Source organism: Orbicella franksi, chromosome 6 (genome assembly GCF_964199315.1).
Source record: "Orbicella franksi chromosome 6, jaOrbFran1.1, whole genome shotgun sequence".
NCBI lineage: Eukaryota > Metazoa > Cnidaria > Anthozoa > Scleractinia > Merulinidae > Orbicella > Orbicella franksi.
The window spans coordinates 15695921-15712924 of NC_138150.1; the positions used below are offsets into that span (position 1 = coordinate 15695921).

A 17004-nucleotide genomic window follows, 5' to 3' on the forward strand; every position below is an offset into this window, starting at 1 on the left:
TTGATTGTGTATGGCATTTCAAGGGTTTTGATCGTCTTGCGTAGTGACACTTTCACCGTTCTTTCTCTTCCCAAAATTGTAAATGGAGGGCTGAATAGGTGACGGTATTAACAGAAATGCTTGTGGGCCTACTTTAGCGTCTAAACCTCCGATAGTTACTTATGTACCCTACGTTTCCTAAATTTTCATATTTTCCTGTAGACAACTCGAAAAATAAGGGCTGCATCTCCAGTTGCTTCTTTGCATCTCCTTAACTTTGCGCATGTTTTTACATCTACACTTCCTCTGTTTACTGTGATCTAGAACGTGACGTAATGTCAAGGTTTCGTCGTGACCATCTCTTGCTTGAATGCAGATATAAATGGGAATGGTATTAGTGCCACTGTGTTACACGTTAATTCCTCAGGTTGACGTGTCGGTAAACACGCACTCATTTCAGCTGTCTTTACTCTGGCTCTTCCTCTTTTCTTGCAAAACAACAAATCATGGAGAGCTTCCTTCTGGGCTGACCAAAGTATTCAGCGCAATTGAGCTTTTCTTGGTTTTCATGCTTTCCTGGGAACTTTCAAATAAATCAGTACCTGTGTCCCTTTTTACTTCTTCGTCCTCTTTGACTTTTCTGTTGTGCAAGTGGCTGTCTCTAAATCCCCTCTGTCGACTGCATCCCTCGTTATTATCGAAGATTTTCTCCGATATTTCGTAAGGTCAAGTAAATTTCCCGTCTTGGACACCTCTTGTTTAAACGCTGGTAGCAATGAGAGTGATGTTGCGGCTGGTGGATTCCGCGCGCATTCCTCAGATCCATTGATTGGTTGCTTTATGTTAGGACCCACACACACTTGAGTTGACTGTCCTCCGCGTCTTCGCCGTTTCTTGCACAAAAGCATATCGCGAAGGTGTTTCCGGAATTGTTTCATCCGCATGCTGTATAGGACTGGATTGACACTTGAGTTGAAGGTAAGCAATACTTTACCAGTCTTATCCATCCACAGGATCTCTTCACTCCAGGACTCCTTTAGGTAGCCTACCAATATCGGAATCCAACAGACCGCGTAGATGACACTGACCGTAATTAGTGTTATGGTAACTTGCTTGCGATAGCGTTGCGCAGCCCTCTGGGAAGCTTCTAAGTGCTGGACTGGTTTGAACCACAGGTGATGGACTAATCTGGAGTACAGGTATGCCATGATGCTGATAGGGACTATGCCTGCTAGAATCATCCAAGCCAGGCTGTGCACTTTGATCACCATGTTACCCGCCATGTTATCGTTACTTTTGCACACACCTAGGTCGGAATGATAATATCTGGCCTCCAAAGAAGTAGGAACTCTCATAAAAATAGCGAAGCTCCATCCGAGAACGATGAAAACTTTCAGACGTCTCCTTGTAAATCTTCCGCGTTGACGAAGCGGACGAACAATGGCAAAGTAGCGTTCAACAGCAATGTACACGAGGCACAAAATAGATTCAGCAGCACCAACCCAGGCTAGGTCGCCGTCTATAAGAAACATGCAAAGATACCGACTTATCTCTCCCTCTGAGTAGGTTATAAATGGCGTCACAACGTACCTGATACCTATGCACAAGGCAGATATCATGTCGGCGACAGCTAAGTTCACCAGTAAATAATTGAGCGTAGTCTGCATAAGCTTGTTTGTAAGGACCGTTAAAATAACCAGCGTGTTACCGACCAGGGATGTAAGTACAAGGATTGATAACACCACAATGAAGATCATCTCAATGACAGTTAAGAAACAACACTTTTATCAACGACTAAAAAAATAGCAAAAAGTTAATATGTATAGCCTGGCGTAATTCTTCCAACTGTAGTCAATCGGCACAAAAGCTGCTATGATCAGTACAAAATACACATGTTGATTTATTTTAAAGTAAAAAATTCCTGATGTTTGCTACTTACTCTTCCTGAGCCGGAAATTAATGTGTTGGTGGTATAAACTGAACTTTTCAGTGATGTTTGCCTTGGTCGTGTGAGTAGTAGATTCACTGCTGAAATGTTTGCAAAAACTGTTGGTATAATGTGAGATTCATTATTACTTTTGGGATCCTTTTTGGAAATCGTCTTCTGTGTTATGTTAATTAAACATCTTTTTCTAAAGAAGCGAAGGAAAATACCCTACATATCCTGACAGATGCACTGCTTTGAATTGATTACAACATGAAGAGATCCTTATATGGACCTGTCTTGAAGGCATTGTCCCTCGGGAGCTACGTTAATTACCAAAACTTGAGTTGTTGCTATAACAGGCGTTTCTGCTTGTGAAAAAAGAAGGATAAACGTCCAAGCAAACTTAAACATACATCACCACTTCTCTTTCGTTAAGAATGCTTCATAAACCTCTAAAGTGTAAAGTGTGCTTTCTCTGTCTTTTGTTTCCGTTATAATTAAGCATTTTTTTATTACTTCGGAAGCATACGGAGGTTAGATAATTGGAATTGTCATTTTAACATGACAAAGAAGCTTCTCCGCATACTTTCCGTTTCACATATACCGAAAAAAAAAAACTACCGAGGGGACAAATAACGTATGGCTGGAATTTTATTTCGAAACCCGGGAAGCTAAGAAATGAGAGCAGTCTTCTATATATAAAACGATTTCTCCGAAAGTTTGAAAAATTGAAGTTAAATATAAGGATGTGATTATCAAAGATATTGCGAATAAACAACTGCTTTAAATTCAGTATTAATATTTTATTGGCACCTCCTACTTCACTTTTGACAGGTAACTTAATTAATTCCAAGATTAATTCACAGTTTTCTACTGCTCTCTGTATCACCAGAGTAGCTTTACTACCTTGCGTGTTCAAAACCAGACAAATTACTATTCTAAAATTCCTTTTACAATAATAGGCGTCCTTGAGTACAACTTAACATAATCAGTCCTAGTGTTAGAATTAATTCACCCTACTTGAGTTGACATACTTAAAATCATTCTGTGACTGTAAAGACAGCAGTCAAGGGCCGTATTTGAGATATCAGCGAGCCGACAACGACAATTAATCAAGTTGGCATTAAATAAGATTTTCTGTCATACTAAATGTAATTAAGAAAGTGTTCCAAATAGTAACTCAACCGGATCCTGAGAACCGATCTATTCCTGGACTCATTTTTAGAATAAAATTTCTTATTGTTTTACACCGTTGTACGTTGAAGTGTTTATATGTCGATGTTTCCACTTTTTAAATTTTCAAATCAAGGGGGTGATACTTTATTTCAAATCTTATTACAATTGTACATGTAGACGACACTGCCAAGCCCTGCCAGATGTTGACAGTGACAAGGAGGTTCCACTTTAAAAGTTGGAAATAAAAAACTAGAGAGAAAAAAAAAAGATTGAATTTAGAGTAATATACTGCACTAGCTAGGGGAAAAGTTTTGATTGAAGCTTTTCGTTTCTTCTACCATGATATCCTCGACGAAAGCACATTATCTTAGCAAACGTGATTTTAATTATCTCTACTTAAAGATGTTATTGTTGTGCTGAATGAAGGCTCCGTCCACTTCGTAGCTCTAATGTGGGCCTTGATCTCAGTCTCCACCCACAACACATATTCGCGATGACAGCAGTAACTTAATTGAATCGTCGCATTACTTGCAGGCTCAAAGCTTGGGGTTCTTGAAACCCTGAAGACCCTAACATTTGTCTGAGGATTCCGTAGCCTGAGCCTTCTGATGTATGTACCGACACGTATTTTAGTACACTGGAACCATGTTTATCTCACAACCTTGGCGATGTCAAAATCTCCAGAAGCCATAGGCTCTTTTTAACGGTTGATTGTGTATGACATTTCAAGGTTTTTCGATTGTCTTACGCTTTTGGCAGTGGCTTCCGACAAGGTTTTCAGAACCTGTCTTCCACAGAGTAAAATTTCACTGTTCTTGCTGTTCCTAATTGTAACTGGAGGCCTGAATAACGTTTCTACAATCTACATTTTTTTTAGTGACGGTATTTACAGAAATGCTTCTCGGTTTACTTTAGCGTCCAAACCTCCGATAGTTACTAACGTACCCTATGTTTCCTCAATTTTTATATTCTCCTACAGACAACTCGAAAAATCAGTGCTTACATCTCCAGTTGCCTCTTCGTCTTCCCTTATTTTTGCGCATGTGTTTATATCTACATGTACACTTCCTCTATTTGCTGTGACCCCAGACGTGACGTTAAGTAAACCGTTTGACGTAATCATCTCTTGCTTGAATGCAGATGAAAATGGTAATGGCGTTGGTACCACTGTGTTACACGTTAATTCCTCAGGTCGCTCTGTTGTGGAACGTGCATTCACGTTAGCCGTCTGTGCTCTGGCTTGTCCCCTTTTCTTGCAAAACAACATCTCACGGAGATGTTCTCGGAAGCGCTTCATCCGCATGCTGTACAACACAGGATTGACAGAACAGTTGAAGGTCAGCAATACTGCGCCAGTCTTGTTCATCCACGGTTTCGCCTTACTCCAGTGCTCCATGAGGTAATCTGTCAAGTTTGGGGCCCAACAGACTGTGTAGATGGCACTGACCGTAATCAGTGTCATGGTCACTTGCTTACGATAGCGTAGCGCGGCCCTCTGGGAAGGTTCTAAGTTCTGGACTGATTTGAACCACAGGTGATGCACTACTCTGGAGTACAGGTATACCATGATGCTCACAGGGACTATGCCTGCTAGAATCAACCAAACCAGGCTGTTTACTTTGAGGGATGTGTAGGCATACTCCAAGCTGCTGTCGCTTTTACACAAACGTACCACGGCTTGGTAGCTCTTAACACGAAGAAAGTCGGGAATGTTAATCAGTAAGGCGAAAATCCAACCAACAACGACGAAAACTTTTAAACGACGCCGAGTAAATCTGCCGCGTTGACGAAGCGGATGAATAATGGCAAAGTAGCGTTCAACAGAGATATAAATCAAACACAGAATGGATTCAGCAGCACCAATCCACCCTATACCTTCGCCCGCTATAAATGTACAAGGAAACCGCCCGGTCTGTCCTTCGGGTAGAGTTATGAATGGCATTATTAAGTAGCTTAGAAGAATGCTCAAGGCGAAGACCATGTCGGCGACAGCAAGGTTGACGAGTAGATAATTGAGCGTCGTTTGCATGGGCTTGTTGATAAGGACCGTTAAAATAACGAGCGTGTTTCCGACCAGGGACATAAGTACAAAGACTGATAAGATCGCGGTAAACATCGTATCAACCTACAGATGAATATGACGAAACTTTAATGTTAAATTTAGGTTATGTTTTGTTCGGTTCTCTAAGAAATTAACTGGTAGTTACTATAAGTAGTAAAAAAGTACACCTCTTTTCTTTTATTGTAAAGCAAAATATTTCGTTCTGTGTTGCCTATACTACTTACTCTTTCCCAGAATCTCGTGCACGCAAAGTAGCCACACTTTCTGTTAATTGGGTACAAGAAAAGAGGAGTCTCGGAAAACTCTAGTTTGGGTTGCATCACCATCAACGAAGTGTTCGAAAAGTTGTTGCCGTAATCTATAAAAGGCATTAGCAGTCTGACGATCGCTTCGTGCGTGAAACTCGAGTAACTGTCCGTACGATCTCTATCTTTAATTATAGTAAAAAGCATTTATTAAATTTTAATTCCTATTATGATAACTTGACGTAAGGTTGATGGATTTTCATTTGTAAAACCCCACAGTTGACTGAAGCTGCTAACAAAAGTAAACAAAAAAGCAGAAGAGAGAAGAAGAAATATTTTTCTATTATTTTTTTTTTTTATAAGGGGCCATTATCTTTCTACTGTCATACTGTGTACTTTATAACAGCGTAAGTGAAAATGAGCAAGTGCTTGGCTTTACATCATACCATGAAAAGATGGAACATATTTGAAGGCACTGTTGAAACGTTTTTTTTTCTTTTTGTGATAACCCAGGCCTCTGTAGTATTTGTAAAACAACGATAAACCATCCTCCAAGCTTAAAACGGTTGAGTCCTTTCGTCCCTAAAAATCTCGCCCATCTATTAACATATGAAGAGCTTCTTAATAATGAGGAGGTTTCCTTATTTACACTCTTCTCAGTTATGTTCGAAAAAAAAAGAGTCTTTCAGTCTCCAACTCCGGAAACACAGTTTGAACTGGTGAAAAAAAGTTCCTTGACCTTCTGTTGTGACATCAAAAATAATTGTCAAGAAAAGGCTGCGTATTATTTTTTTCACCATCATTCCCACCACCTACCTTCATTATATATTTTTTTCTCAGTATGTCTTTTATGCGCTTGGATTTGAACCTGGCTGTTATTATTCTTTCGCTCACAGGGTTCCAGCTCTTCAGAGCCCTAGATGCCTCCTTGCTCATCATAATGGCCACACCGCGTTGGTGTTGGTTATCGTTTCTGCCAGCGAATATTATATTCACTCCTGTTTGTGTCCTAACCTGCCCAGACCCTGTCCATGGACACTCGCTGATCCCTAGGATCTCCACCTTGTACTTTGCCATCTCTGTACAAACCTGAGCAGTCTTTCCGGTGCTGTACATGGTACGCACGTTCCAACATCCCACTCTCATTGTCTTCTTAGGGTGAGTCAACGCCCTTATCCGCATGCAAGTTTCCTTTCGGCTTTCACCTGCATTCCTCATACTGCTGTCCATCAGGATGACGGAGTCGTCTCCTGTAAGACAGCAGGCCGCTGATCTCGCTCCTTGGTAGTTATCGGTACACTCAAAAGAGTGGCCTTGACATCAATTTCCGGTTTCCGTAATCGCCTTGCTTTTATGGGATTGGGTGATTGGCCCCATGCCCAACCCCCAACCTGGAGGACCAGGGATTTTCTGTCGGGGTGTCCTTCCCCTAGCCACGAGTACCAGATATTTAAAGGCGCTGGAAGCTCGCCTCTCGCCATTGTCACTCAGCTACATCGTATTACCAGGGTCACCAAACGTGGAGGTGTGACATATGACTTGCTGGCAGAGCCTTTTTGAGACGGTAGGCATTTCTCGGCACTTACGAGAGGTACCTAGTGGCAACAGTAGCTCTCACCGGGACTTTTTACCAGCCTTTGACCCCAGGTTCAAATCCAAGCACATAAAAACAACCATTATTCAAGTCTATGCACCGACCAATGACGCTGACACGAATGAAAAAGACGGGTTCTATGAACTACTGCAACAGGTGTATGACAGGACACCTCGACATGACATCATAATAACTATGGGCGACTGGAATGCAAAGTTAGGGCACCAAATGGAGGGCGAAAACGGAGTGGTTGGTAGGCATGGTTTAGGAAGCGACAGATCTGATAATGGTGAAAGGTTCATAGAGTTCTGTGCGGCCAACAACATGGCCATTATAACGACCATGTTCCCCCACAAAGACATCCATAAGTACACCTGGACCTCTCCAGATGGAAGAACAAAGAATCAAATCGACCACATAGCTGTTAATGGAATATTTAAGAGATCGGTACAGGACGCCAGGGCTTTCAGGGGTGCCGACGTTGGAAGTGATCACAACCTGGTTGTTGGAAATATTCGATTGAAGCTAAGTGGGGTGGTTAGAAAGCAAGGCGAAACGAGTGCACGGAAATATGAGCTGAGCAAGCTAAAGGTGCCTGAGATTAAACAAAGGTTTGTCTTAGAGCTTAAGAACAGATTTAGCTGCTTGACAGAAACTGAGTCTGATGAAACAGGAAATGATGACACCCAGAACGCCGAAAGCGTCGAGGAGAAATGGTCGAACATCAAGAAGGCCTACTGCGAAACGGCAAAGTCAGTTCTTGGTCATAGACAAAGGAAGAGCAAGACTTGGATAAGTGCAACAAGTTGGAGAAAAATTGACGAAAGAAGGAAATTGAAGAAGAAGATGGAAGAGACAAGATCAGAAAGTATAAGAGAAAGAAGGAGAATAGAATACAATGAGAAAAACAAGGAAGTAAAGGGAAGCTTGAGAGCAGACAAGAGGGAATGGGCAAATGCGCTTGCAAGGGAAGCCGAGGAGGCTGCAAGGAATGGCAACCTAAAAGAGGTGTATGAGGTAACGAAGACGTTATGCAACGACCGGCCACGAAGCATGAACATGGTGAAAGACCAGGATGGAAAGCTATTAACAACAGAAGAAGAGATCAGACATAGATGGCAAGAACATTTCGACAATGTCCTAAACCGGCCTGATCCAGTAGCCCCCGCAGTTGTTGACGATAGGCAGCAAAACGAAATAGATGTCAGCGACGAATGTATCCCCCGACAGGAAATAAAGCAGGCTCTGAAGAACATGAAGAATGGCAAAGCAGCTGGAATGGATTCAATCACAACAGAGCTACTGAAGGCTGACATAGAGACAACTGCGTGCCTGCTAGAAGACCTATTTCGCACGGTGTGGGAGACAGACGAAATCCCGGAGGACTGGAATTGTGGTCTGATCGTTAAGCTTCCTAAGAAGGGGAACCTTACTGACTGTGGCAACTGGCATGGAATAACGTTGTTATCAGTACCAGCGAAAGTTATGGGAAGAGTAATTATTACTAGACTGCATGATGCAGTGGATGGGATGCTAAGGGAAGAACAGGCAGGTTTCAGAACTGGGCGAAGCACGACTGAGCACATCTTTGTGCTGCGAAATATCATCGAACAATCGCTGGAATGGAATGCAAGTCTGTATACCTGTTTTGTAGATTACGAGAAAGCATTTGATAGTGTCCACCGTGAAACACTGTGGAGGATAATGCAGTCTTATGGAATACCATCAAAATTCATAAGAATTGTCAAATTGTTTTACAGTAACACCAAGTGTGCAGTGATCGATGGAGCAGGCAAATCGGATTGGCTTACCGTGAAATCAGGAGTGAAACAAGGTTGTGTAATGTCAGGGTTTCTCTTCCTGCTGATAATAGATTGGATTATGTGTAGGACTACAGAGCAAGGTAATACAGGGATTCGATGGAAGATGATGAGACAGCTTGAAGACTATGCCAATGACATTGCGCTCATTTCCAGCACATGGACGCAAGCACAAACGAAGTTAGAAAGACTGGGGAGCAACAGTGAAGGTACGGGTTTGAAGATAAACGTCAACAAAACGAAGGTGCTCAGACTCAATGCTAGGAGACAAGATCCTATAAAGATAAACGGCACTGATGTAGAGGATACAGACAGCTTTGTCTATCTAGGGGCCACTGTTAACAACTTGGGTGGTGCCGAACAGGACATTCGGAGTAGGTTAGGTAAAGCTAGAAGTGTTTTTCATCGACTTTCAAAGGTGTGGAGAACAGGTGAATTCCGCCGAGAAACTAAGATGAGGATCTTCAAGTCAGACATCATTGCTGTCCTGTTGTATGGATGCGAGACTTGGAGAATGACAAAAGCGGATGAAAAAACGCTTGACACCTTTCTTCATAAATGCCTAAGGAGAATCTTGAAAGTCCATTGGCCCATGCGTGTGCCCAGTGATGAAATTCGGAGAAGAGCGGGAATCGAAAAGATCAGTACACAAGTGCGACGCAGGCGATGGAAGTGGATAGGTCATGTTCTGCGTATGGCACCAAACCGAAACCCACACGTGGCATTATCCTGGGCACCAAGTGGAAAAAGAAGTAGAGGACGGCCAAGGGAAACATGGCGGAGAACTGTGGAGAAGGAACGCGCTGAGCTGGGACTTACATCGTGGACCGCAGCAGCAGCTGTGGCCAAGAATAGGGACAGATGGCGAACATTGATCTCCGGCCCTATCCCCCACTCGGGGGCAAGGAACTAAGCTAAGCTATTTCTTTCTGCACCCCCTGGATAAATTGCCTAATTTGTTTTACAAATCTAAGACGTTTCGCAATACAACAGGTTCCACTTTTAGGGGAAAAAAAGAGAGATTAAATTGAAAGTATAATACACTGCATTAGCTGGGGACAACGTTTTGATTAGGACTTCTCCTTTCTTCTACTATGATATCCTCGACGAACTGCACAACATCCTTTTGCAGACGTGATTTTAATTATCTCTGCTAAAATAAGTTATTGGTGTACTAAATGAAAGCTCTAGTTCTCATCTTTGATGCAGGCCTTGACCTCTCAGTCTCCAAGTACAACCCGTATACGCCTCGACAGGAGAAACTTGAATCATCGCATTGGAACTAAGGCCACACGGTTACCCAGCAGCCCTTGCGTCTGGTTGTGCAGGCTTAATGTTACGGGGTTATCAGAACATTGAAGACCCTATCACTTTTCTGAGGATTCCGTAGCTTAAGCCTTCTGCTGTTTGTACCCACACGTATTTTGGTATATTGGAACCATGTTTATTTTACAACCTTGGCAATGTCGATATCTCCAGACGGGCTTGTTTCAGGAGCTTTGAGCTCTTTTTGACGGTTGATTGTGTATGGCATTTAGAGGGTTTTGATCGTCTTGCGTAGTGACACTTTCACCGTTCTTTCTCTTCCCAAAATTGTAAATGGAGGGCTGAATAGGTGACGGTATTAACAGAAATGCTTGTGGGCCTACTTTAGCGTCTAAACCTCCGATAGTTACTTATATACCCTACGTTTCCTAAATTTTCATATTTTCCTGTAGACAACTCGAAAAATAAGGGCTGCATCTCCAGTTGCTTCTTTGCATCTCCTTAATTTTGCGCATGTTTTTACATCTACACTTCCTCTGTTTACTGTGATCTAGAACGTGACGTAATGTCAAGGTTTCGTCGTGACCATCTCTTGCTTGAATGCAGATATAAATGGGAATGGTATTAGTGCCACTGTGTTACACGTTAATTCCTCAGGTTGACGTGTCGGTGGACATGCACTCATTTCAGCTGTCTTTACTCTGGCTCTTCCTCTTTTCTTGCAAAACAACAAATCATGGAGAGCTTCCTTCTGGGCTTACCAAAGTATTCAACGCAATTGAGCTTTTCTTGGTTTTCATGCTTTCCTGGGAACTTTCGAATAAATCAGTACCTGTGTCCCTTTTTACTTCTTCGTCCTCTGTGACCTTTCTGTTGTGCAAGTGGCTGTCTCTAAATCTCCTCTGTCAACTGCATCCCTCGTTATTATCGAAGATTTTCTCCGATATTTCGTAAGGTCAAGTAAATTTCCCGTCTTGGACACCTCTTGTTTAAACGCTGGTAGCAATGAGAGTGATGTTGCGGCTGGTGGATTCCGCGTCTTCGCCGTTTCTTGCACAAAAGCATATCGCGAAGATGTTTCCGGAATTGTTTCATCCGCATGCTGTATAGGACTGGATTGACACTAGAGTTGAAGGTAAGCAATACTTTACCAGTCTTCTCCATCCACAGGATCTCTTCACTCCAGGACTTCTCTAGGTAGCCTACCAATATCGGAATCCAACAGACCGCGTAGATGACACTGACCGTAATTACTGTTATGGTAACTTGCTTGCGATAGCGTTGCGCAGCCCTCTGGGAAGCTTCTAAGTGTTGGACTGGTTTGAACCACAGGTGACGCACTAATCTGGAGTACAGGTATGCCATGATGCTGATAGGGACTATGCCTGCTAGAATCATCCAAGCCAGGCTGTGCACTTTGACCACCATGTTACCCGCCATGTTATCGTTACTTTTGAACACACCTAGGTCGGACTGATAATATCTGGCCTCCAAAGAAGTAGGAACTCTCATAAAAATAGCGAAGCTCCATCCGAGAACGATGAAAACTTTCAGACGTCTCCTTGTAAATCTTCCGCGTTGACGAAGCGGACGAACAATGACAAAGTAGCGTTCAACAGCAATGTACACGAGGCACAAAATAGATTCAGCAGCACCAACCCAGGCTAGGTCGCCGTCTATAAGAAACATGCAAAGATACCGACCTATCTCTCCTTCTGGGTAGGTTATAAATGGCGTCACAACGTACCTGATGCCTATGCACAAGGCGGATATCATGTCGGCGACAGCTAAGTTCACCAGTAAATAATTGAGCGTAGTCTGCATAAGTTTGTTTGTAAGGACCGTTAAAATAACCAGCGTGTTACCGACCAGGGATATAAGTACAAGGATTGATAACACCGCAATGAAGATCATCTCAATGACAGTTAAGAAACAACACTTTTATCAACGACTAAAAAAATAGCAAAAAGTTAATATGTATAGCCTGGCGTAATTCTTCCAACTGTAGTCAATCAGCACAAAAGCTGCTATGATCAGTACAAAATACACATGTTGGGTTATTTTAAAGTAAAAAATTCCTGATGTTTGCTACTTACTCTTCCTGAACTTTTCAGTGATGTTTGCCTTGGTCGTGTGAGTAGTAGATTCACTGCTGAAATGTTTGCAAAAACTTTTGGTTTAATGTGGGATTCATTATTACTTTTGGGATCCTTTTTGGAAATCGTCTTCTGTGTTATGCTAATTAAACATCTTTTTATAAAGAGGCGAAGGAAAATACCCTACATATCCTGACAGGTGCACTGCTTTGAATTGATTACAACATGAAGAGATCCTTATATGGACCTGTCTTGAAGGCATTGTCTTTTGGGCGCTACGTTAATTACTAAAAATTGAGTTGTTGCTATAACAGGCGTTTCCGCTTGTGAAAAAAGAAGGATAAACGTCCAAGCAAACTTAAACATACATCACCACTTCTTCTTCGTTAAGAATGCTTCATAAACCTCTAAAGTATAAAGTGTGCTTTCTCTGTCTTTTGTTTCCGTTATAATTAAGCATTTTTTATTACTTCGGAAGCATACGGAGGTTAGATAATTGGAATTGTCATTTTAACATGACAAAGAAGCTTCTCCGCATACTTTCTGTTCCACATATACCGAAAAAAAAAAAACTACCGAGGGGACAAATAACGTATGGCTGGAATTTTATTTCGAAACCCGGGAAGCTAAGAAATGAGAGCAGTCTTCTATATATAAAATGATTTCTCTGAAAGTTTGAAAATTGAAGTCAAATATAAGGATGTGATTATCAAAGATATTACAAACAAACAACTGCTTTAAATTCAGCATTAATATTTTATTGGCACCTCCTACTTCACTTTTGACAGGTAACTTAATTAATTCCAAGATTAATTCATAGTTTTCTACTGCTCTCTGTATCAGCAGAGTAGTTTTACTACCTTGCGTGTTCAAAACCAGACAAATTACTATTCTAAAATTCCTTTTACAATAATAGGCGTCCTTGAATACAACTTAACATAATCAGTCCTACTGTTAGAATTAATTCACCCTACTTGAGTTGACATACTTAAAATCATTCTGTGACTGTGAAGACAGCGGTCAAGGGCCGTATTTGAGATATCAGCGAGCCGACAACGACAATTAATCAAGCTGGCATTAAATAAGATTTTCTGTCATACTAAATGTAATTAAGAAAGTGTTCCAAATAATAACTCAACCGGATCCTGAGAACCGATCTATTCCTGGACTCATTTTTAGACACAAAATTTCTTATTTTTTTACACCGTTGTACGTTGAAGTGTTTATATGTCGATGTTTCCACTTTTTAAATTTTCAAATCAAGGGGGTGATACTTTATTTCAAATCTAATTACAATTGTACATGTAGACGACACTGCCAAGCCCTGCCAGATGTTGACAGTGACAAGGAGGTTCCACTTTAAAAGTTGGAAATAAAAAACTAGAGAGAAAAAAAAGAGATTGAATTTAGAGTAATATACTGCACTAGCTAGGGGAAAAGTTTTGATTGAAGCTTTTCCTTTGTTCTACTATGATATCCTCGACGAAAGCACATTATCTTAGCAAACGTGATTTTAATTATCTCTACTTGAAGATGTTACTGTTGTGCTGAATGAAGGCTCCGTCCACTTCGTAGCTCTAATGTGGACCTTGATCTCTCAGTCTCCACCCACAACACATATTCGCGATGACAGCAGTAACTTAATTGAATCGTCGCATTACCTGCAGGCTCAAAGCTTCGGGTCCTTGAAACCCTGAAGACCCTAACATTTGTCTGAGGATTCCGTAGCCTGAGCCTTCTGGTGTATGTACGCACACGTATTTTAGTACACTGGAACCATGTTTATCTCACAACCTTGGCGATGTCAAAATCTCCAGAAGCCATAGGCTCTTTTTAACGGTTGATTGTATATGACATTTCAAGGTTTTGCGATTGTCTTACGCTTTTGGCAGTGGCTTCCGACAAGGTTTTCAGAACCTGTCTTTCACGGAGTGAAATTTCACTGTTCTTGCTGTTCCTAATTGTAACTGGAGGCCTGAATAACGTTTCTACAATCTACATTTTTTTAGTGACGGTATTTACAGAAATGCTTCTCGGTTTACTTTAGCGTCCAAACCTCCGATAGTTACTAACGTACCCTATGTTTCCTCAATTTTTATATTTTCCTACAGACAACTCGAAAAATCAGTGCTTACATCTCCAGTTGCCTCTTCGTCTTCCCTTATTTTTGCGCATGTGTTTATATCTACATGTACACTTCCTCTATTTGCTGTGACCCCAGACGTGACGTTAAGTAAGCCGTTTGACGTAATCATCTCTTGCTTGAATGCAGATGAAAATGGTAATGGCGTTGGTACCACTGTGTTACACGTTAACTCCTCAGGTCGCTCTGTTGCGGAACGTGTATTCGCGTTAGCTGTCTGTGCTCTGGCTTGTCCCCTTTTCTTGCAAAACAACATCTCACGGAGATGTTCTCGGAAGCGCTTCATCCGCATGCTGTACAACACAGGATTGACAGAACAGTTGAAGGTCAGCAATACTGCGCCAGTCTTGTTCATCCACGGTTTCGCCTTGCTCCAGTGCTCCATGAGGTAATCTGTCAAGTTTGGAGCCCAACAGACTGTGTAGATGGCACTGACCGTAATCAGTGTTATGGTAACTTGCTTGCGATAGCGTAGCGCGGCCCTCTGGGAAGCTTCTAAGTTCTGGACTGATTTGGACCACAGGTGATGCACTACTCTGGAGTACAGGTATACCATGATGCTCACGGGGACTATGCCTCCTAGAAGCAACCAAACCAGGCTGTTTACTTTGAGGGATATGTAGGCATAGTCCAAGCTGCTGTCGCTTTTACACAAACGTACCACGGCTTGGTAGCTCTTAACACGAAGAAAGTCGGGAATGTTAATCAGTAAGGCGAAAATCCAACCAACAACGATGAAAACTTTTAAACGACGCCGAGTAAATCTGCCGCGTTGATGAAGCGGATGAATAATGGCAAAGTAGCGTTCAACAGAGATATAAATCAAACACAGAATGGATTCAGTAGCACCAATCCACCCTATACCTTCGCCCGCTATAAATGTACAAAGAAACCGCCCGGTCTGTCCTTCGGGTAGAGTTATGAATGGCATTATTAAGTAGCTTAGAAGAATGCTCAAGGCGAAGACCATGTCGGCGACAGCAAGGTTGACGAGTAGATAATTGAGCGTCGTTTGCATGGGCTTGTTGATAAGGACCGTTAAAATAACGAGCGTGTTGCCCACGAGGGACATAAGTACAAAGACTGATAACACCACGGTAAACATCATATTAACCTACAGATGAATATGATGAAACTTTAAGAAATTAACTGGTAGCTACTATAAGTAGTAAAAATGTATACTTCTTTTTTCTTATTAGAAAGCAAAACATTTCGCTGTGTTGTCTATGCTACTTACTATTTCGTCCACGCAAAGTAGCCACACTTTCTGTTAATTGGGTACAAGACAAGAGAAATTTAGTGTCATGACTCGGAAAACACTGGTTTGCGTTGCCGATCACCATCACCAAAGCGTTCGAAAAGTTGTTGCCATAATCTATAAAAAGCATTTCTTGAGTTTTAATTATAATTTCCTGACTTAAGGTTGATTGGTTTTTATTTGAGAAACCCTGCAGTTGACTGAAGCTGCCAGCAAAAGAAAACAAAAAAGCAGAAAACAGATGAAGAAATATTTTTGTGTTAATTTTTTTGGGGGGCGTAATCTTTCTACTGTCATATTGTGTAAGTTTTAAAAGCGCAATTGAAAATGCGCAGGTGCTTGGCTTTATATCATACAATGAAAAGATAGAGCATATTTGAAGGCACTGTTCATGCAGCAGAAATTGTTGTACATTCATGGCCGTTTAGGCTTTTGTCGATTGCGCCAGCATAAGTTTTGGCATAATTTAGGAAATCGAGCGTAAATTTTAGCTTTTATCTATGTTTAACACTGCTAGCATAATCTGGCTTTCCTGAGTTCTGACCTGCACGAAATGACTTAACTACGTTCGCGCGAAAATGTTCCAGTCGATACCTTTTTTTTTTACATTTTTACTGCAGTGAGATAATGAGCTACTTGTGTCAGAAATGAAAAGAAATTGGGGGTCAGGGACTTCGTTTCAGAGATAAAGCGTGTGGAAACTACCCTGATTTTGAAAAATTGGCGCACGTAATTCAGCATGTCCATCGAAATATCGAAGGTGAGTCAACGAAGGTAAACAATATTGTGTAGAAGTGGGTATGTACAAATATTTCCAAATGTTGCCAACGTTTTCGCAAAACTTAACCTTTCAAGAGGTATTTGAAACCGCTGCACAGACGGAGAGCTAAAAAGAACGGAATTGGATAATGCATTGTGCGAAAAATTCAAACTTCTAATCTATAGATTTTCTTTATTTTTCGTTAAACGTTGAAAATTGGTAGAGAAAATGATCCATCAAAAGAAAAAATAGCGTCACGGAACGTCCAAGATCATTAAATCCAGGCAAAGCTGTAGCAACTGCCACCTGCCTTGTCATTGTTCATTTTATTACTGTGTCCCACTGGTTATGATTTTATCCACATTCCACGGGAATCGAGAGGTGGTGGTGTCGGCTTGCTTTTCAAAGAAAGTATGGATATTAAATGCAAAAATAGTGAGTGGAACACTTCCTTCCAGTCGTTCGAATTCTTGGATGTTCGTTTCAAGAGCTCAAAGATGATCAGGATGATAATTATTTACCGCCCACCGTCATCTGTGCCTTTGTCAACATTTTATCATGAATTTTCTCTCCTGCTTGAGGAATTGGCCACAGCATCAGGCGAGCTTTTAATTGTCGGTGATTTTAATCTACATGTGGATTCTTCGCGTGATGTCAACGCATTGTATTTTTGGGACC

General features: G+C 41.5%; 4 protein-coding genes across 4 annotated transcripts; all 4 read right to left on the reverse strand.

The window, feature by feature from the left end:
* Positions 1 to 429: 429 nt before the first annotated feature.
* On the reverse strand, positions 430 to 1968 carry LOC145491030 (QRFP-like peptide receptor). Its single transcript, XM_081470168.1, has one exon. The coding sequence runs from the start codon at positions 1734 to 1736 to the stop codon at positions 594 to 596; it is 1143 nt and encodes a 380-aa protein (XP_081326294.1). The 5' UTR covers positions 1737 to 1968; the 3' UTR covers positions 430 to 593.
* Positions 1969 to 4055: 2087 nt separating this feature from the next.
* LOC145489337 (QRFP-like peptide receptor) lies at positions 4056 to 5253 on the reverse strand. The gene has a single exon (XM_081468301.1). It carries the CDS (start codon positions 5196 to 5198, stop codon positions 4056 to 4058), a length of 1143 nt encoding a protein of 380 aa, XP_081324427.1. The 5' UTR covers positions 5199 to 5253.
* Positions 5254 to 10993: 5740 nt separating this feature from the next.
* On the reverse strand, positions 10994 to 11983 carry LOC145489338 (allatostatin-A receptor-like). Its single transcript, XM_081468302.1, has one exon. The coding sequence runs from the start codon at positions 11981 to 11983 to the stop codon at positions 10994 to 10996; it is 990 nt and encodes a 329-aa protein (XP_081324428.1).
* A 2287-nt stretch (positions 11984 to 14270) lies between these two features.
* Positions 14271 to 15545, reverse strand: LOC145489342 (allatostatin-A receptor-like). Its single transcript, XM_081468307.1, has one exon. The coding sequence runs from the start codon at positions 15414 to 15416 to the stop codon at positions 14271 to 14273; it is 1146 nt and encodes a 381-aa protein (XP_081324433.1). The 5' UTR covers positions 15417 to 15545.
* Between the last annotated feature and the right edge of the window lie 1459 nt (positions 15546 to 17004).

Bases quoted from the DNA above. Each gene is read 5' to 3' on its own strand.
- LOC145489337 (XM_081468301.1), bottom strand. From the start codon at position 5,198: ATGTTTACCGCGATCTTATCAGTCTTTGTACTTATGTCCCTGGTCGGA.
- LOC145489342 (XM_081468307.1), bottom strand. From the start codon at position 15,416: ATGATGTTTACCGTGGTGTTATCAGTCTTTGTACTTATGTCCCTCGTG.
- LOC145491030 (XM_081470168.1), bottom strand. From the start codon at position 1,736: ATGATCTTCATTGTGGTGTTATCAATCCTTGTACTTACATCCCTGGTC.
- LOC145489338 (XM_081468302.1), bottom strand. From the start codon at position 11,983: ATGATCTTCATTGCGGTGTTATCAATCCTTGTACTTATATCCCTGGTC.